The sequence below is a fragment of the Ixodes scapularis genome, unplaced genomic scaffold (genome assembly GCF_016920785.2).
Source record: "Ixodes scapularis isolate PalLabHiFi unplaced genomic scaffold, ASM1692078v2 PGA_scaffold4__175_contigs__length_147842914, whole genome shotgun sequence".
NCBI lineage: Eukaryota > Metazoa > Arthropoda > Arachnida > Ixodida > Ixodidae > Ixodes > Ixodes scapularis.
In genome coordinates, this window is record NW_024609879.1 from 37,117,645 (window position 1) to 37,139,003 (window position 21,359).

Here is a 21,359-nt window from a genome sequence, read left to right on the forward strand (position 1 = left end):
GTAGCAGAGTTGCGCATTCAGCCTCGGCGCGTGGCCGTAGTGCCGGCTTTCCCGCACGAGCTGGATGCTTTGCTCCTCACGTGACTAAATTTGGCGAATGACGGCGCCGCGCGCGCCGCCGCGCATGGAAAACAGGAGAGGAGGAGAAGGAGGGCGAAAGCAGGGGAACATACGCCGGGGCAAGAGAAACGTCGGCGGAGCGACCGTAAAGGAGGCTTTCTTGCACGCCACCGGATGCTTTGCTCCTCACGTGATGGATCTCGGCGAATAGCGGCGTGGCGGCGCGGGGAAAACAAATGCGCAACTCTGGCTCCCGTAGGGAGCCTGTACAGGAACTCTAAGTAAACAGTTTCGGGTTACACTTTCGGGATCGGAGAGACACGCCCGCACTGGGGCCAACGCGGTCATGTATTGCTGCACCTTGTGAAGTGAAGTATAATAAATAGTTTTATGTACCGGACATCTACGCTACATAATTATATTTCAAGCTATACAATATATCTTCAAAACTCATATAGGCAATACGTGTATGGAACACTGGTCAATACTTTTCTCCAGAGTTTCTTATAACGGACATAAAAGTCTGAGTTAAATTTGTTTTTTCTAGTCACGAGGGACACAACCAGTTTTTAGCTACTTGTCAAAATAATACGTATATACTCAGCAATTTCTTGTCTGAAATTGTGCAATAATATCGGCGATAGTCCATCTCACCCAGAAGCTTTTGACGAGTTGTTATATTTTAGTGAAGGCACTACCCCAACTACTACGATTGTCTCATACGACACAACCGTCTCTATCGTCTGAACAGACAAAAGAACAATGCGATTAGAAACATAACCTGTGGAAACAGATTTAAAGAAGTGTTAAGATCATCAACATTTTCAATGTCTTCATTTATAAAATTGACTTTTTGTAACAAGGCAGTAATATCAGTATCATCTTATTTTGTTGGTTTGTTTGTTTTGAAAAGAAAGAAAGAAAATTAGTTTTCCTTTCTTGTGTATTGGTTATGCCGCGTTTTGCCGCGCCACCTTTCCAATCCTATATATAGGCCACGATTTGCCGCGGCAATAAACAGCTTTCCAATCATCATCATCCACACAATACAAAAAGAAAATATCTTGGTTTATTGCGGTGTTCCCACACAGAGAAGTGTCCTCGAATACACTGAGCGCAACTTTAAAAGTGAATAGCGCCAAGGAGTATTTAGTTATTCATATTGAAACAAGTTAAATGGGATATTTTGATGGCCGGCAACAAAGCAAGAACTGAAACATGACAAATAACGTGAATATTGAATACTATAGTTAAGTAATTTTAGGTAATTATATTGCTAATTGCCAATTTCTATTCATGCTTTCACGTCAGCCCCGGTAAGTAATGTTATTAGTAATCAATATTCTTAATAATTGAAGTGAGCGTGTTGAAATGTAGATAATTATAATTGAAGAAATAAAAACACGTAAGACGAGGACGAGACAACCACACTCTTTCAACTGCTGAAAGAGTGTTGTAGAGTTGGCCTCGTCCTTCATGTTTTATTCTATTTGTTTTGAGTATTTGTAATTGTTTTTGTTCTAATATCCAAAGCTGCTGAGAAACACCCTGTCTATGATTTTGCCGAAAGGAATAATTTGTAGAGGGACGTTTTAGGTTTAATGTAAAAGTGTCAATATTGTGCCTCAATTAGTTGAGGGGACACTAAGGCAGTGTTCATGTCTCGCCGATGTACTTATTTGAACCGCCCCAGAACAGATTTTGCGACTCGAAATTCTTTTACTGTCAGCCCAAAAACAGTCGGTCGAGAATGGGTCAGTCTCAGTCGCGCTCACTTTCTTTTCCAAGGATACGTGGCATTCACACTACGTGTACCCAAATATTCAAAGTCTTGGGTAATCTTAGGCGTACATTCAGCGTTAAAAATACAAAAAAAAAGAAATGAACTTCATTTTTTGAATTTTTAGAAAACTGCAAAATACGTTGATTTGAACGGAACTGCCCAGGTCACAGGAAGTGCATGTACACGACGTTACCAATGTGGCGACGTACTGCGGGCTGTACACCGCGATGGTGAGCCACGACCAACTAACGATGAGACGGTGCGCGCCAATTCGTCGTCGTCTCTGCAAAATATTTATTGGGTAGTCTGATGACAACCACATTGGATAGCCTGGCATAAAATGACCAGAAAACATTTGGGAATATCGGTGTCCCTCTAAAGTACTGGTGAAAGCAATCAGCACAATACCTGTTCATGGTATCCCAAGAGGCGGCCCAGACTGTTGGCGTTGTTTACAACGTTGAAGTGAGACAGTCGCGCCGGTTTGGGTTGCCCTGTTGTGCCCTACGTTCAAAAACAAATCGCATAGCTTAAAATAATTGTAACGTATGAAAACTGCATGCGGTTGCTTTGGGATAGCTATCTATACTCCGTCATGCCTAACTTTCACGGTACCGAAATGTGCCGTTTCGAGTGACCAGCTTTTTTATTTTAATTATCATACGCAGAAAAGAGATAAATTGTGCAGTTGTATTTAAAGTAGGTGCACATATAAATACAAAGCTGTACTTTGACAGATATCTCTTTGGTAGGGTAAAAACTCGGAAATAAGACACCAAGCAATCCCTACAAACTAGGGACCCAACATTTCAAGACCCACTTGGTTCTTTTTCATGACGGCAATAATTCTTTGAAGAGCAGCAACTTCTTCTATAGTTAGGGTGATGTTATTTTTCGTCGTCATGAGGTGTAAAGCGTTTATGTGCGCGGATTGAAAAGCGTCCAAGAATCTATAAATGCTGCCTCTTGTATTCTGAATGTTCCACGATTCAATAAAACGCCTTCCGGGGGTTACCCTCGGCGTCAAGGATGCAAGTGTTTTCGAAGTCGATTCGATGGTATTCGATGTCCGAATGTTGCGCAACAGTGCTGCGCTCGTGGCCGATTAGCGCACATAGCCTTTGCGTGGTGGAAGCCATTCGTGGAAATTCTTTGTTTAGCCGATGTTTGTGGCGGGGCAATCAGAGCAGGGACTTCAGTAGTCGTCTTCTTGTTTCTTGACTTTGAAAGGGCTATCTTTTGGCAATAGCGTAAGTCGTCCCACTGTTACCATGGACTTATGGTCGACTGAATGGCATCTTTTGCCAGCACGCCCGCCGATGACTCACGTGTACCTTTCATATAAGGCACGCTGATGCGCGTAGTTCCTTCTTTTTGTTGCGTGCGCCAGTGAGTTCGAACTGGACCGCATGAAACTCGTTAAATAAAGCTGCTGGTGGAGCCATTATTCTTGAGCTCTGCAATGACGGTTTTTTTCTTTACGTTGTCTTTCTCTCTCAGATGAGCAGATAGCCCTCGCTCTGAAGAGGAGGGTCGAAATTACCGATGCTTTGTCACTCTTCGGATGGTGTGAGTCAAATTGAAGGTAAAGTCCTCTGTGCGTTGGCTTCCTCTATACAAAAAAACTCCACTTCTTCATTATTTTTTTTTTTTGATTGAGAAAAGGCAGTGTGTTGTTATTATCGCATTTCACGGCAAACTGAAATGCGGGCTTGATGGAATTGAGGTGTGCGAGAAAGCTGTATAGTTGTGACGGTTCTTTTAGGATACAAAAGCAGTAATCCTCGTAGTGGAGGAACCCTCTAGGGCTTGAAAAAAATGACTGGAGGGCACGTTGTTCACTGTCTTCCATGGTTAGGTTTGCTATGGTAACGGAAACAGATGCGCCCACCGAGGTGCCGCTTGTCTGATTAAAGTGTACTCCTTTAAGACTGAAGTGCGTACTGCTTGCTGAAACATAATAAGAGGAGTAGGCACACTACATCCACGCTTAGTATTGTCACCTTTTTCAGTTTATTGTCTTTTTCATTGACAGTTCTGGTCCCGGCGATTGCCAGATGAACAGGAAGTTTTCTGGAAAGATATACCTCGACGAAACACACAAATAGCTTCAGCATTGCTCTTCAATTGCGAAACAATTTCCACAAAGTGGCCGGCGTTACGTACATGGGTTTCAGCTTGTCCAGCGAGATGGGAAATGGTAAGATACAGGTAGTTATTATAGTTTTCGAAGTGGCAATGTCAAGAAGCCTCCAATGGACCTCAGTGGATTGTTCGGCCTTATCAATCTTCGGAACTCCGTAAAAACCTGGCGCAAACCCGTTTCTGCAGATAACCCACAGATAAAGGTTCCTCGATTCTTGATGTTTCTTGCAGATTTCGGCTTGGATTGCGTTCATTCTGGTTTTAAATAGTTATGTCGGGTCTTTTTTAATTTTTTCCTTTGCATAGCTGTTACGGAAATCGGGGGCTATGTTCCCGTAGGCCCCTCGATTCAGGACGGCAGTCTAGTTGCCCTTGTTCGCTGTTAATAGCACAATCGACGTATCTTTCCCATGTTTTCTGAGTGCTGTTACCTGTTCCATTGGTATGCTATGCTGGTGATTTAGCGAAATATTGGATAGCACGCAAGTCACCTTTTGATTCCCTCCTTCTGGGCGCTTTGGTTGAGGTGCAGATTGCCATCTTGTAAAGTTGAAACAATTTTTCGCAGAGGTGTCCTCGTGGTCGCCACGTTGAAGTCATGACATTTTTTATGACATCAATCTGGCATTACGATAGTTGTTTGGACGAAAGGTTTGTGGCGAGCCTGTTGGTGTCTGTGTTGTACTTTGCCTCGACGTTTTCCGTCATCTGTGAAATCTTACTTCTGTGTGATGTTCGGTGTTTTTCCGCAGAATTAGAGGCCAAGCTCTCGGTGAATGACTGCTCGAATTTGGGAGACGTCTGAAATGTGACGCTGGAGTTCAAGAAAAGTAAAAAAAGAAGTACACTCTTTTTTTTTTTTTTTTGAGGGGGGGGGGGGGGGGGTAGAACAATACTCATGAATTTGTGCTTGAAGCAGATGGTGCTCCTAAAGAAGAACCAAGACGTTTTTTTAAATGTTGAAGCTATAGTTTTTAATTATTGGATGGTGTTCCTTTTATTTGGAAATATATAAATGTATCCTCAACAAACGTTTGCATTTTAAAATTGAATTGAAGGGAAAACAAGGTAACCGTGGTTACTGTTAAATTAAATTGCATGTGCCCGCATAAATTGTAGCAGCCCTGGTTGCTCCCATATCCCTCTCTTTCCAGGTTGCACAATACCTGGCCTAGAAAGCCAGATTTATATAGCCTACTGAAAAAAATTCCGCCTGACAAACGCATAGCTGAGGCAGTGTAGATTCTCGGCGGCTGGCGGCCAAGCCACCATATCCTTTCGTCATATGCGGTTCTACGTCTAATTAAATAGTTCGATATTGTTGAAACTTAAGGCTTCGTATAATTCATGTGGGTCCGGCATTGGTCACGTCAAACCGATAAAATAAAAGGCCACATCACTTTGTATGACCTCATAGGACATAGCAATAGACTAACTACACTTGGCGCACAGATAAGGGAAGCAGACAAAGAGGCTCCCTAAATGTGACTTTTTAGGGAGGGTTATGCGGTATCAAGATGGAATTAGACGCTCAGCCGCTTGTTTGATGGCAAGAACCAAGAACCGAACGGTTTTAAACTTGGCCTTCGCGAAGTTATCTTTCTCTAGAATATGTCATCTGATTGATTTTCATTTATTAGTTTATAATTATGCGACACCCCTTTATGTCTGCTCGACGCATTACGCCAATCCGATCTGCACTGCTTATGGATAAAGACAAAAAATCACGAATGTTTAATTTCTTATTGAGGTTTTGTTTGTGTGATATACGGAATTTTTTTTTTATCTTAATTTAAATTGCCCCACGTCTTGATGTGCAAGTCACCGGAGTCGGCCTGAGCGTAAAACTAAAAACTATACAGTTATTCGTGCCATTCGGTGGAATTAAGAATAATAATTACATATTCGGAAATTTTCTAGAAGAGTAAATTTGTAAAAACTGTAAAAACGTTACTCAACCTTTGGGATCGACAGGCCGGTCGCAGCAGGTGAAGGGACTGATATGACAATACAGGTGCGGCCTCCGCTATACTGTTCTGCTTCATCATTGCTATCCATAACATTGTTGTACTTTTAGAATATTGCTCGATCTGAGATGCTGATTATCTAAAGTTAAAAATTCAGGCTTTAAACGCTTACTGAAGAAAACTGGATGAAGGCGTCTTGGTCAAACTGTACTTTGGAACGCACACTGCTCATTGTGGCGTGGTCATGGGCCGTCGGAGAGTTCATCAGGTCATCGAAAGTAATAGTTCCCCTGTGGAAGATGAATTTGTCGATTAATTGCAAATTGCATGGTGGCAAAAACTGCCTCTGGGAGCCCTTCGTTAAAGTGGCGAGAAGTCTGCCAAAAGTAACTCTATAGGAGAAGGCATCAATGTTGCCATGAAGACCCACAGCAAAGTAGATAACCTTGAAATAGCCTGGTTCGGCCTAGTTAATAAACAGTAAAACAATAACTACTTGTACGTTCTCCACACGAGAAATGTGTGAGCAGTGAGCCTCCCTGCGAACAAATTCTCCCAGGTGAATGGCATTTGAAGACTTTCTTTGTAATCCCCGTCGGGTGTGACAGACTTCTTTCAGTGGTGCGGCAGTGTTGCCAAAAAGGGGAGAAGAACCGTATGCACAAGACGTGTTTCAGCGAACTTCTGCAAAACGTGTAACAAACGTTGCAGTTATTTTGTTTTTCCTTTTGTCTTTTTAGGGTATTTGTATAAAAACTAAGGGGAAGAATGAGACGAGCACGCGGGCTGAGTTTTTAGATCACCAAAATCTGCTCAGAATTATTTGGGGTAGACCCAACGCTAGCTTCCTTTGCCTCAAGTCGCTGTTCAAACGCAAACGCCGAATTCTTGCGTTCGGCTATCGCTTCGGATCAGTGAATAGACGGGTTGTTTCCTCATTGCAAAACTCCAATCTGGCGTAGAAGTAGTGTCGGACTCATATTTGTGGAGTCTTCGGTTCCATTCCCCTTTGAATAGAGCTTAGTATTTGGTTCTTTCTTTTCAGTTAGTATTTCTTATAAATTATTTGTTATTTTGTGCAAATTAAAAAAAAAACGCGAGATAATCAATCACGTAAGAACAATGACAGAAAGCTTTTTTTTTTTTTAAATAGCAACCGACATTTAATAAAATAAAAAGTAAACCTGCCAATTTGTTTTTATGTTGCATAATTTTGAGAAAAAAACACGAAAAACCTAGGACGATGGACGAAGAAAGGGGCAGACACAAAACGCGCCAAAAGCAGCTCTTTTCGTTTGAGATGTTTTGAGTTTAGTTTATCTTCGTCTTCGTTCGTCTCCGGTTATTTTTTTTTTTTTTTTTTAATGAGCGATCTTTAGTGACATTACCCTCAACGGTCATCTGGTTTTTTGCACAGACTGCCCTCGAAAGTGTTTGCTACAAATTTTGTAACGGTCTACGTGTTGTCCTGTCACACTTTGCCCAGTGATCCCACCTTTAAACGCACATTCTGTTAAAAACTGATAGAATTTAAAAAAAAGCCTTGTCTCAGCCCTCAAAGCGCTCCCGAGCAGCGCCCTTGAATGCGTCGTCACTCTCTGCCGAAAAGGGCCCCCATGCCAGCCTCTCATCGTATAAATAAGTAAATGTTTTATCTGCTTACACCGAAAGGGCTAATGACATAATATAATTACAAGTTAACTTGAAAAACAACTTTTTTGTGAAATACAATCAACTCATTCATTAGTGCATTCCGGAAGATGAAGTTAGATACGAAATAGCCTAACGTACTTTAAATATGGTTCTCTCAATAATATGCAACAAAATCTTGAGTTGGGCTATTCCACACATCATACACTAAAAGCGCCAAAAAGAGGTACACAGTAAAGACGATAATGACGCAAGGCTCACTGGGAACTGACATGTTATGAGGTAAACATTCGGTTACATGCTATGTACAAAAAATATATTACTGTCATATCCAGAATGCCCACTCTCGCATTATACTTGAAGGTTCCTTATCAATCATGGCCAAAAAAGGCTCGCTGACACATTTATGAGCACCCTGTGTCTTGATTAAGTAGAAATCATGCATGTTCCTGTGTTTTTTTCATGGGTTCTCAAAATTGCGGTGGCGCGAAACAATAAAATGTGCACACGTTCATCGCAGTGGAGTCCTAAGTGCGATGAGGGAGGCCGCTTTAAGTGGGTTATGACACGTAAATTGAACGGGTAGCTTATTCTCGAAATAAAATGCTATTGGCTACTTAGTACATACACCAAGTTTCACGATTTGCAGAGCTCTAGTAAATGCAATAATCCAATTACGAAGGCAAATAAATTTCGTCTGGCGATCAGGCAACACTGCTCAAGTGAGTGACACCCTAGTGGCCGTAAACCACGTGATGATCACATCTAGTTATTCACATTCTCATTCTAGGTGCCCACGCGCTCTTTCAAGTTCGCCTCGCCATGTACGATCGCACACTCTCACACTTCTCGTCTATTCCTGCGAATGCTTTTGCTCTCGCCCCCTTGCCCTGTTACCTTCAACCCCACATGCACGCGCGAGACCGTCACGGGTGACGGCGAGTTCGTCCGTGACAATCTCGTCGACGTCGTTGGAGCTGGTCGCGAGCGGGTCGAAGTCAAACGACCAGCCTCCAAAATATCTTTGTAACCATCACTCTCATTCCTGCTGCGATCAGATTCAAAGACTGACGACGAAACCAGCGATGCCGTAGACGTCGGCGCCTCGAAACAGCGTGCTCAAACCTCAGAATGGAAGCATGGAGGCTGAAGCTCGACACGACGCTTGAGCCAAGTCTGCGAGTGCGTGCAAGGGAACGCCGCGCGTTTGGCGAATAACGTAACCATCCTAACAAATATCACGGAATTTTCGAACGGGATGGACCCGGGGGTCTCGCATATGAACCGATTTGTCCACAAAACGTGCGAAGATGAAGCAAGGAGGAGGAGGAGGGAGGGGGAGGGAGGAGGGAGGAGGAGAAGGGAAGCAGTAGGAGGGAGGAGGAGGGAGGAACGAGGAGGGGAGATGCAAGCTACCCGTTGTGCAGTCAAGTGATATCACCATTCATAATTCGCAAAGAGGCACGTATGAAAACGTGGAGTATTCGTTATCCAAGTGGCCATTTACATGGGTAGGGGTCCGTGCTGTACCCATCGATCTCTGTCGCACGTATGATGAAATTGGTAAATTGTGTGCCACTAAGGTCGACAAAGGCTTGCTCCGAGGTAGCTATGTATCTCTCGCCTACGGCACTCACAGAATATTTTGTGCGAGACAAAGGAGAACTTCATGGCAGTTATGCAGGAAAACATCCCATTGGCCCCGGGGGACTTGCACTCGCTGTTTGGCTGTGCCATTTCGGGGGAGCACACTCAAGACTAATGCTGAGGAAATCAAAAACGGCGAGCAGTCTTCGACAGAGCCGACAGCAAGTACGATGACATTGAGAGTATTACGTGCTTCGTCAACGTGTTGACTTTAACGCTGTCTCGTCCTCCCGCCATGATCATTCCGTCCTGTTTCCTGGCACCGGCGAAACTTAGACAGGGTGGAGCGTCCAGGGCCCGTTTGCTCGAAGCACTAACCGCGGCTAAAGTTAGCCGCAGTACCTAGGAGGGGGATTTTGAGATCACGTGACTGGCTCGGTAGGGATGCGGGGAAACATGGCGGTGCCCCAGTGAGTGATCGCCGCTCGCTTTGGAACTAATATGTCGTCGTGGTTGCAATATCGGGCGCGTTAGTCAGCAAAGAATGGTGCAGGAGGCTTTCGCTTTGCCTTATCTCACTTGAACCGCAAAGCATGGGCAATGACATCGCCGCATTTCTTAGATAGTGTTTCCATTCTGGGCACTCCTAAGCCTAAATGAACTCTATAATTGTCGGCAAAGCAACGTCTTTGAAAACTGGATTGTTGATAGCACACAAAAACAGACGGCGTCCCATCAGACCTTTTCTCTAAATTTCCCAAGCACCGAGGTGCATGCTACGACTGTAGTTTCACGCGTCGCACGTGCTGGCGTCTGCAGTAGTAACCGTTCTAAAGCAAAAAGTATAAAACAAATTTTGCCTTGCACGCGCGTTCGTTAAAGCCTTATTATGATTTTTTTACTTCAAATCTTTTATGAGAGAGGCCAGCGCGCGTGAACCGTAGAATTACACTTCCAGCGTTCTCCTCGCGATGCTTGGATAATTTAGAAAAAAGTCTGTCGGGACGCTGTCTGCTTTTGTGTGCTATCAACAATCCGCTTTCTAAAGACGTAGGCTTAGGAATGCCCCGAATCGAAACACTACCTAAAAAATGCGGCGATGTCATTGCCCATGCTTTGCGGTTTAAGTGAGGTAAAGCAAAGCAAAAGCCTCCTGCATTATTCGTTGCTGACTAACGCGCCCGATATTGCAGCTATAACGACATATTAGTTCCAAAGCGACCGGCGCTCACTCACTGGGGCACCGCCATGTTTCCCCGCATCCCTGCCGAGCCAGTCACGTGATCTCAAACTCCCTCTCCTAGGTAGTGCGGCTAACTTTAGCCGCGGTTAGCGCTTCGAGCAAACGGGCCCAGATGTGAGAACTACATATTTTTTCACCGGACAAGCGATAAGCGAGAACACTATATATATATATATATATATATATATATATATATATATATATATATATATATATATATATATATAGGGTGTTTTTTTTAAGCTTAACAGAATTTTTGTTCAAAAACCATGAAATCTAGATTAATGCGGTCTGCGCAGGTGAGTCATACGGCCAGGGGGACATATTATAGGAGGCTAATTGTAACGATCAGTCGGCTAATTAGATAAAATTTGTTAATGAACTTTTTAATTAATGAAAATAGACATATAGTATCAATTAGAAACTTCCTGGGCGTCATTGAAAACCCCTAAATCAGTCATTTTCAGAAAGATTTTGAGCACGTGAGAAGCGTAGTAGTGCACTAAAGTTAGCACTCGTGGAGCGCGTACAAAGCTAGGGGTTTCGATAAGCCGCCCGCACAATTTTTTCGTCTCTTATCTAGCCCCAGCCTTGTACCTGCTCCACAAGCGGTAAATTTAGTGCACAACTACGCTTCTCACGTGTTCAAAGTCTTTCTGAAAATTACTGATTTAGTTGTTTTCGGTCACGCTGAGCAAATTTATAATTGGAACTATATCTCTATTTTCATTAATTAAAAAATTATTTAACGAATTTTAAATAATTAGCCGTCCGATCGTTACGATTAGCTCCGTATACTATGTCGCTCTGGCCGTATAACTCACCTGCGCAGACCGCATTAACCAAGCTTTCATGGCTTTTTTTTTAAAACGTCTGTTAAGCTTAAAAAAAAACACCCTTTATATATATATATATATATATATCGGGTGAAACAAGGAGACGGTAGGCTCTTTAAATCGACCGGAAAATTCGGTTTCTTAACCTATCGCGCTACGACTTTGTGTAGCGTTGCCCACAGATGGTGCATTTTTTTCGTAAAATTTGCAAAGAGCGAACTTACCTGAGGAAAAAGTAAAGAAAGAAAAAGGCTTAGCTCCTATGGAAACGCAGCGACGCCACCGGTCTTCAAACAACACGGTGCCGTTTCGCACTGGACACAAGAGATGGCGCAACGAACGCCGCAACGAACGAGCATCCGGCGCCGAGAGCAGGCCTTTTTAGCAGACGATCTTTTCGACTCAAAAGCGGAGCGCGTTCCGTAGGCGGCGACAGTCGCAGAAACAAAAAAAGACAGGCGCAGTAACAGCAAGGAACTGCAGTTCCTTGTCTGCAAAAGGGCCGACTCTCGGCGTCGTCTGCTCGTTCGTTGGCGGCAGTTGGCGTCGCGACCGCTTGCGCCATCTCTTGTCTCCCGTGCGAAGCGGCGCCGTTTTGTTTGCAGACGGGAGGCGTCGCTGCGTTTCCATAGGAGCTAAGCCTTTTTCTTTCTTTACTTTTTCCTCAGGTAAGTTCGCTCTTTGCAAATTTTACAAAAAAAATGCACCATCTGTGGGCAAGGCTGCACAAAGTCGTAGCGCGATAGGTTAAGAAACCGAATTTTCCGGTCGATTTAAAGAGCCTACCGTCTCCTTGTTTCACCCGGTATATATATATATATATATATATATATATATATACAGGGTGTTTTATTTATTCTTTCAGATTTGTCTAAAAAAGCCGTGAAAGCTACACTTATGCGGTTTGTGCAGGTTGACACTGTGTGGAGACTATGTGGACACTATGTGCAGGCCAGGCGGACACTATCTGGGTGGCTAATTTTTGCGATATGTCGGCTAGTTAATTAGAATTCGTTAACTAACTTTTAATTAGTGAGAATAGACATACGCTTCCAATTAAAAACTTGTAGAGCATCATCAAAAACCACCAAATCAACTATTCGTAGAAGGATATAACGCCGGGCAGCATTTTAAGGTGTTCTGTAAAAACGCTCCATTTGGACGCGTTTCTGGATTTCGGTTTCTTATCGGAGCGCATCTTTGCGCCCGCGGTTCTGCTCCCCGGTGGTCGCGGCGCGAACCCACCCCCTCGCCTCGCTCGTAGAACGGAGGGAAGTAGGGCAGATGTGTGTTGCGCGTCTCAGCCACTGGGGAGCAGGACCGCGGGCGCAAAGATGCGCTCCGACGAGAAACCGAAATCTGGAAACGCGTCCAAATGGAGCGTTTTTAATGAACGCCGTAAAATGTTGCCGCGGCGTTATTCCTTTAGTAATTGATCTAGTGGTTTTCGATGATGCTCTACGAGTTTCTAATTAGAACCATATGTCTATTTTACTAATAAAAAAGTCAATTAACAAATTTAATTATTCATTAGACTTATCGCAAACATTAGCCTCCCACATAATGTGCGCCTGGCTGTATAGCCCACCTGCACAAACTGCATAAGTCTAGATTTCATGACCTTTTTAAACAAATCTGAAAGTATATATCGCAAAATCGAAATACCTCAAGAGAGGAGCAAGAGGAGGAGGAAAGGAAGGGAGAAGGAGCAGAGGACGAAGGGGAACACGGGAAGAGGAGGGGAGGAAAGGAGGGTACGGATGAGGAGGGGGGGCATACCCTCCCCTTAATATTCCCTCCCCTTCTCCTCCTGAAGAGCTGCGCTGTAATTCGGCATTACAGGGTGTTGTAAACATCTTTCATTTTTGTAGTTTTAGTTGGTACCATAATATGGTAATGTTCATTCTTGTACGAACTTTCTGTAAATCTATACAAAACGATTTTACCCACGCAAGAATGCATTGCGTACTTTCTCACTTCTAATAATTGAACTTAGGATACGCGCAATTAGCGGAAATGCAGATTTCTGCGAACGCGCGGAAATCTGCATTTTCCCGCGCGTTCGCGGCAATACTGCATGTTAAGGATTATAATCATCCTGATTATAGCACCTGTGTGATAGCAACCTAAACAAGCTTCTTCGCATCAGTCGTAGTGCTTGTTGTCTACACAACATTCTGGCACCTTGCTAATTCCTTTCGTAAGCACAAGCTTGCCTCAATATTTTTTACTTTAGATTGTAATGTTTATTTTTTTATTTCTTTTTTATTTGTGACTTCATTCCTAAACCTGAATGTCGCTATTCATTGGCATACCTCTTTTTTAAAGTAATCGCGCACTAAGTCATGTGCGCCTTAATTAGACAAAGAGGTCGAAAATCATTTCAGGCTGATCATCTTATTGTAGGCAATTACAAGACCACGGAAAATAAAACGAACCAATACTAGGAAGAGTGTGTTTTTAGTTGGAACTTGGAAGCTTCCAGTATTTTTTAATAAAATACTCAGCTACTGAAGGTTCATCTAAGGTGCGATTAACGGAATTAAGGGACATTTTTAAATCACAATAAACCAAAAACATTAGCCGATCGTATCACTCCGGGAAGACATTATAAAGCTGACACACACATCTGAGCTTTAAGGTACTCACGGCTTCCGGTTGTCGCCGATGGTGATGACGTGTTTCAAGAATGGTAGACTGGAAGAAGGCAGCAAAAGATGCGACATTTTGAATGAAAGCCAGCTGCCAAGTTTCGAAGCAATAATGAAGCACCCGAATCGTTACCGTTTGCTTTTCAACTCTGTTGGCGCCGACTTCTCCAGTTCAGGGGCAATTTTAAGCAACATCTCGTAGAAGCTTGTAGGGGTATATTTATCCGCGAGGATGAGAGCCACGCACTCTGCCTGAAAGCAATAGGTATTTTTGAAGAAAGACATACAGCGTCGAAAGCTCAAAGTTTTACTTGCGTTCGGAAGGGAAGCTAAGCAAAAATGTGGTTCAACCTGAGTGCTAAAGACGGGAGCAAGACACGCTTAATGGACCTGTTAACAGTAAGCTTCTGCCCATGAGAACAATCTCGCTGTCGCCATTCTCGCAGGACACCAAGACTCGGTGCCATGCAAAAATCGCGCGTATTTATTCCATTTTGACACTTTGTTTGTTAGTATCGTACTATGCGCAACGGCACGATGCCAATGTGTTTTGGCGGGTGTAGGGCAAATTAGGCTGTTCTTCTATTGTAGTTCGCAAAGAACTCCCCAGACGGCGCTCGTTACTATAGAAAGGTTCGTTGCGTGTACTGAGAGAAAGGAACGAGAGAAAGTGCGACATAAAGCCTGATGAGAAACAGGTTGGTTAGGCGTCTTCATTTTGCTGCGACGTGTTAAAGTTTTTTTTTAAAGAGACCGTCAACTTTATTTATTTTCGTGAGGCTTCTGGCTGCGTCATGCTCCAATATGCTTTCGTTGCGCTCGAATACATAGCACAGATCCAAGCCCTCGCAGCATATTGTGGGGCGTAGCGTTCATCCTGTGCCAACTTACAACGATACATGAATCTTGCTCTGCTAAGTTCGTCTTGCGGTGGCCGGCTGTGTATATGGTCTAAATTCTTCCAACAAAGCAAAAGAAGAAAATAATTCACAGATACATGAATAATATGGACATGAAGGAGATGACACAAAAATAACTTCAGTGTTATTTCGAAACAAATAGAAGTAACGGAGAAAAGTGGGTTCAAGCACCACCCTATAGTCGGACAAAGATACACGAAAAGAAGCGAAGCTTGTGGACCAGCCTCGCCCAAAAAAAACCATAAAGAACCGAGGTCAGACATCCCCAAAATGTTTTACACACAAACAAATGCGGTTAGGGTAAACATAGAATGGACAACGATCAACCTCAGCATATCGCAACACTAAGGATATTGCATTGTTATTTCCCGACTAACAAAAAAATAAGATTTGTAGGTATAGTTTTAGTTCCGCGTCTAAATTTAGGGAAGGTGAATATACCGCAATTCAGGTATTCATACTAATTGATGGCGGACTCCTTTATCAACATTTTATTATCATCTCTATAGGTTAAGACATCTAAGGTAAACTGCCAGAAAAGTACTTAATTAGTACATTTGACATAATATCTTTACACTTATAAATAGGGGTCCTTATTTTAATTACAACGTTTGTGCTCAGTTAATCAGTTATTGGACAACGTTTCGTTTGGCCACTGTAACATAGCCAGCAATTAAAGAATACTTTCGATAAAAATCCCGGACAGAAGCTCACCGGACAAAAGGTAACTGGACCAACGCGCAGTGTAAAAATCCTCATCACATTTTTTACAGACACGGACAAATGCTCCATACTCTTACCCGGGAACCCGTACGAATGCGCACCGGAATACAGATGTTTGCTTTCATACATAAGCTGAAATCACATCAAAAGTGATTCAGCGCCTTCTGAGAAAAATAAAATATTAAGGATTCGCGCAAAATATGTTATTGTTAATAAAATAATGTTCATGAAAACTTTAAAGCGAATACATCCTCCCACTGCCTCAAACACTTTTCATATGTCTGAAGGTGATCGCCCACAAGCAGGACGTTTTGAAGACCCTTTGTTGCCTACCGAACCCCCTTCAACGGGGGCTAACCTTGGAAGGCTTACACCAGAGCGGTCGTGACAAACGCTTGATCCTGTTAAAGGCATTCGATGAGCCTCCAGACACTTCGATGATCCTGTACCATAAGCTTGCAGAACCGGTTTTTCCACCCTTCGCAGACGTTGTTGGGTGCTCATGACTGCCTCGCTCGTAGAAAAAGCAAGTGCAACTAGCAATGTCCTGAAGTCATTTTATATAACCCTCGCCCTAAACACAAAGAAAAATAAAAACAACCCCCGCACAATTTCCCAATGTCTGTCAGTGGTGTTAAGTTAAAAAAGTTCAAAGATTACAATTTTAAGTACATTCTTCACTGAGCGAGGTCAGTTACGTTGGAACACACAAAAGCAAAAAATGAAAGGTGAGCTTTTTTCGGGTCCGCCGAAGTAGTATGATTGAGCTTTTGACGGGATCCGCAAAGTAGGTGAGCTTTCGGCTGGTGAGTTTCATTCCGGTACCCTCTGCAGGATGAGGTTTTGTCTTGTGAGCTTTTGTTCGGCTACCCGAAGCACAATTCAGATCTTTTCCTCTGTGCTTTTCGGAACATGCAGTTTTCGCGGAAGCAAACGGAGTCGAGTGATTTAGTTTATAATCATTCTTGAACAGTGCGCCGATACCGTAACTCTGGCCAACTGAATTGAGACTATGGGAGATCATGTGGGAAAGGAGATAACTACGCGCTCGGGGGGATTGCGAACGTTCTGTCTCTTATTACTGAAGGACACAAGCTGCGGCAACTGTTGGAAAATATGATCCTCCAGATATCCAGCTGGAGCACCAAAACGGTAAAAAGACATTGTTGCGAGGACCCTCTAGAGTTCAAGGATGCCTTCTTGAGAGCATATGTTTACAAGATAACGTACAATGCCACCTTTATATTTTTAAGGCAGCTACGAACGGGCAGAACAGGTTTTGAATTGGTTGTTTTGCCCTGCGGCCAACAAAATCCAGATGAAGTTTTCAAATGTATATCTGAAACCTTCAAGCTACAATTTTCCGGTCTCCTCACGGAACAAAAAGGAAACTCTGGCGTACCTTCTTAAATTAAGTTTTCTATCGACGCTGCGAAAACACAATGAATTGAACAAGCCAAATTGTCGTTCACATAACGCCTTGTGACGGTGTTACTAGAGAGCAGTTATAAAAGAGACCCGGTAGTTCAAGATGAAAAAAAAGGAACGTAAATATCTGGAAGAACTGGAAGAACTGGAACTACGCCCGAAGCGCTGCATGCCTTCTCCCATGTTTCTGAATACAATTTTGATTACCGTATTTTAATAGCGTGGCCTGTATATATAATTTTTAAAATTATGAGGAAATTAGATGCCGTCTTCTGCCTTACGTTTCCGATGGCGTTCATCGACATGTTTATTACAATATTTATTTTATCGTTTAGACGTAATTTACTCCGGACCACGTTTTTGACAACCAAGAATGTCGATGAGCATGCACTTAAAAACGTGTGTGTGAATTGGAGATGACTTACTTTATTCAAGCAAGACTCAACTTCAGAAGGCGCGCAGAATGTGTGGAGGCCAACCTGCAGAGCAAAAAAAACGTGAACCAGGATTGATTGCTGCACACGGAGTCAGCACAAAGCATTGCAGCCAAATAACTGAATCGCATTTACCATTACAAGTCCCGCCTTGGACGCAGCATAAAGAAGCTGTGCCCCTTCGTAAACTCTCGGAGACAATATGGCCACCCTAGATCCTAAAGGAAGTTTGAGGGACACCAGGCTTGCAGCTAGTTGATCTACCTATAGGAAAAGAAAAGCGACATTCTGTCTCAAACGATTTTTTTATTGCCGCTGCGAAAGTATTTTCTATATTTATTTATTCCCATTTCCTACAATCACAAACATGGTCCACTTGCGCCATCTATCTTCAGACGCCGGTAACCTTTAAAAATATAACGTGGGTTCTTGATGGGCGTTGACACGCCTCAGGGGGCCTCACGTCGCGTCAGGGGGTCACGTGACCCGGGGGGGGGGAAGGGGGGGGGGTCACCTGACTTCACGGATATGCCGACGGCGACGCCGCTCAAGCCGGAAATGGGCGCCTAGTAGCTGCGCTCTAAACAATTTAATTTCTTCTTAAGGTAGCGCAGGTTCTTTTATCAGTTAAAACATTGTAGACGCGATATTTATTACCCAGGTTATCGCGCAGTATCTTCATGCCAACAGATCATTGTGTCAGTACTTCGCTTTCATGGATTGGCTTTCAGTCTCCGAGTACCATTGGAGCTCGTTTCGAAGCGAATATGCGTCGGCGGTCACGCAAGTTAGAAAGATGAGTGATCTTTGAAATAGCGACCTTGGGGAGACATGTAAAACTGATCCTAGAATGTCTTCTAATTTCCCGACTTTCGCTGGATATAGCCTCCAACGAAAGGGGGTTTAGAAAGAAAACATTTCGGCAAAATCTGCTTGGTTAGGTGAGTATTAAGAAAAGAAACTGGAAGTACTCTAACCAACTGGTTTAAATTTCCCGAAGTTTCGCGGCCTGCTCGGTCGCGTGTTCACGGGTGACTTATTTGGCTGGGTGTTCGTCTTTCTCTTCTCCTTGTCGCTGCCGTTAAACTCGTCTTCTTCTCTTTGTGACTCCTCGAAGTCCGTGAATATAGGTGCTTGAGAGGGTACCGATCGACCGGTTCAGGTTGTTCTTGGTATGCTGGATATGCCAGGACTCTAAATAGAGTTGTTTTTTGCAGTTTCTTTCGGTGTCCAGGACGGAACTGCTGTCGAAGTCGATGCCGTGGTTGTTCTTTTCTGCATGTTCCACTAGAGCGCTTCCTTACACGTCCTTCTTTTATACATCATAATTATGTCAGCGAAGAAGCTCGGTGAAGTTCTTGGTTTTTCCTACATATGAGGCGTTGCAGTCCGCGCAAGGAATGCGATAAACAAGGCCTTGGGTTTTTTCTTTGAATGACGATCTTTTGGAAGAGGAAGAGGATGGCCAATGGTCGAGACGGGCTTGTGTGTCACTGCTATGCCGTAAGGTCTGACAGCACGGGTGAGAACTTCGCTCGTGCCTCTGAGGTACGGGACGCACATGCGGCGGGAGAGATGGGTTTTTTCGGCTGCAGATGGGGGGCGAAGTTTCTTGTAGATATTGTTCACGAATCTTGTTGGGTATGCGTTTTTACGAAGGTCCCGTTTTATAATGTCAACTTCCTCTTTAAGTGCCTTATCTGTGGAGAAAGCCGTGATGGCACGTTGAAGTAGTGCCGAAACTACTGAAGATTCTTGAGATGTGGGGTGGTCTGATAAAAAATTTTGGTATTGTCCGGTTTGCGTTGGTTTTCTATATACCTCAAATAATAAAATGTTGCCTGATTTTTTCACAGAAACATCCAGAAATGGAATGCAACCGTTAGATTCACGTTAGATTCACGTTTACGGGAAGAAATTATGTTTATCTCGGATTTTATAAACTCGTTCGGGGTGAAAACTCCGGAATGCCGGGCTTTATACCCGAGAACGAAGGACCCTGGGTGTGACTCGTGGATTTTCTCCTTCTATGAAGCCATGAACAGTCGTCAGTCTCTTTTTTTCTTCTCCTCCTTCCGCTACTTGTTTTTGCCATTCCTCCTCTCCCCTCAAGACGAAAAAATTCACCTCGCTTCAGGTAGAGTGTCATTCCGCCCTACACACATTTATTTCCATTTTAATCGGTTTCATTGTGTTTTACTGCAAGGTGAACAACAACCTGCACGCTAGCACTTAAGAAAACGATTTCCAGAGAACAATTTTATCTTATGATGCGGCCAAACGGAACTTAGTTTTTGCGCAAAACAGATTGTACATGAATTCTAAGGACGTCTATGTCAAAAATAGTTTCCAGGGCGACTACGGAAATCAGATTTTCCCGTGGCCAGGCGAGAAAAAATTACGATCTCAGAAAGATCTTATTTCTTTCATTTCTTTGGAAACCCCAAAGTCATGCTCATCGCCTTCGCTGAATTGGCTATAGAGGCCGACAACTACAGTAAGAACGTTGTTTTGTGGAAAGCGATTCATGACAATGTCCTTTTCATCAATACCTTGATTGCTTGTCCCTCTTCCCCCCTGTACAAAATAGGAAGTCGTGCCTAACCTCTCAGGTTAACCTTATCATCAAAGTTTTCTGCTCTCTCTTTTTTTTCATACTCGCAATATGGGTATCGAGAAGGGTCACTTTCTTCAAGCTGGCTCAATAGATAGGCAGCACATATAAAAAGAAACACATTTAAAATTTATATATTTATCACGGAATGACTTTTCGTTACCACGTTTGAGCACATAACATGTAGCTCTCGCGGGTAGGGCATATCAATGGCACGTACACTTGATAGGCTTATCATGGCTTTAATAGGCTTTAATAGGCTTATCATGGGGACAAAGACGTTTACCTATGATGCAACAACGGATCGTGTCGTCGAAAATATTCAATAGCGATCAAACACCCCCGTCAAATAGCACAAAAGTAAACCACAAGAACTTGATTTTATTGTTGTAAACTGTCGCAGTATCAGAAATAAATCGGATGAGCTCGCCGACCTCATTACTGTTACTAATCCTGACATAGTTATAGTTACCCAGTCGTGGTTGGATGGCACTGGTTTGCAACGCGGAGGTATTTCCCTCCAATTACAATGCCTATCGGATGGATCGCAACGCTCATGGAGGTGGCGTTTTTGTACTTGTTAGCCGTCATATCAAAAGTATTGCGTGAAATTTCAATGACCCCTCCTGTGAAGCTGTCTGGTGCAGAATAGAACTGGCAAATGAAAAACAGCTAGCCGTTGGTTCCTTTTACAGGTCTCCCGGGGGCAGTGATGTAAAGCCACTCGAGGCGTTATCCAATGCTTTGTCAGTGCTGACCTCTGATTACGTCGTCGTAGATGGTGATTTTAATCTTCCCGAGATTGACTGGCAAGATAAACTTCCTGTTACACGGTGAAAATCTAACATTTACGCGACTTTAGAATCCCTAATTATCGAAAACAGTATTTATCAGTTCGTGAATGTTCCTACAAGATTTGGCGGGACAAGAGCTTCTACTCTAGATCTTGTGTTTAGCAACCACCCTACGGTTGTATGTTCTGTTACAGCAATTACGGGGATTAATGATCACGAGATAGTTGTTGCTAGCATTCGCTGTGAACCACTTGACATTAAGAAACCGCCCTCGAGGAAAGTATTCTTTTATGATAGAGGAAATTTTGAAGGCCTCTCGAATAACGCATCTTCTATCCCCCCAGAGTTTGAAGAATGCTCCTTACATATGAATATTAACAGTCTGTGGAATCTTTTCAAGAGCGAGCTTGCTGAATTGGTTGGTCGTCATGTACCGTCCAAAATTATCACCGGAAAACGTAGAGTGGATAAACCTTCGGTAAATAAAGAGCTGCGCGCACTTATCAATAAGAAACGTCGGCTGT

At 43.3% G+C, this 21,359-nt stretch overlaps 1 protein-coding gene across 1 annotated transcript in view; it reads right to left on the bottom strand.

The window, feature by feature from the left end:
- Positions 1-21,359, bottom strand: part of LOC115310795 (putative acyl-CoA synthetase YngI) — a 110,346-nt gene that overhangs the window by 63,455 nt on the left and 25,532 nt on the right. The window contains exons 3-8 of the mRNA XM_040220269.3: positions 17,563-17,691; positions 17,419-17,472; positions 14,056-14,174; positions 13,921-13,968; positions 6,128-6,245; positions 2,252-2,347 (exon numbers count right to left, since the gene is read on the bottom strand). Of these exons, the coding sequence (XP_040076203.1) occupies positions 2,252-2,347; positions 6,128-6,245; positions 13,921-13,968; positions 14,056-14,174; positions 17,419-17,472; positions 17,563-17,691 (564 nt within the window). The remainder of the gene's footprint in view (positions 1-2,251; positions 2,348-6,127; positions 6,246-13,920; positions 13,969-14,055; positions 14,175-17,418; positions 17,473-17,562; positions 17,692-21,359) is intronic.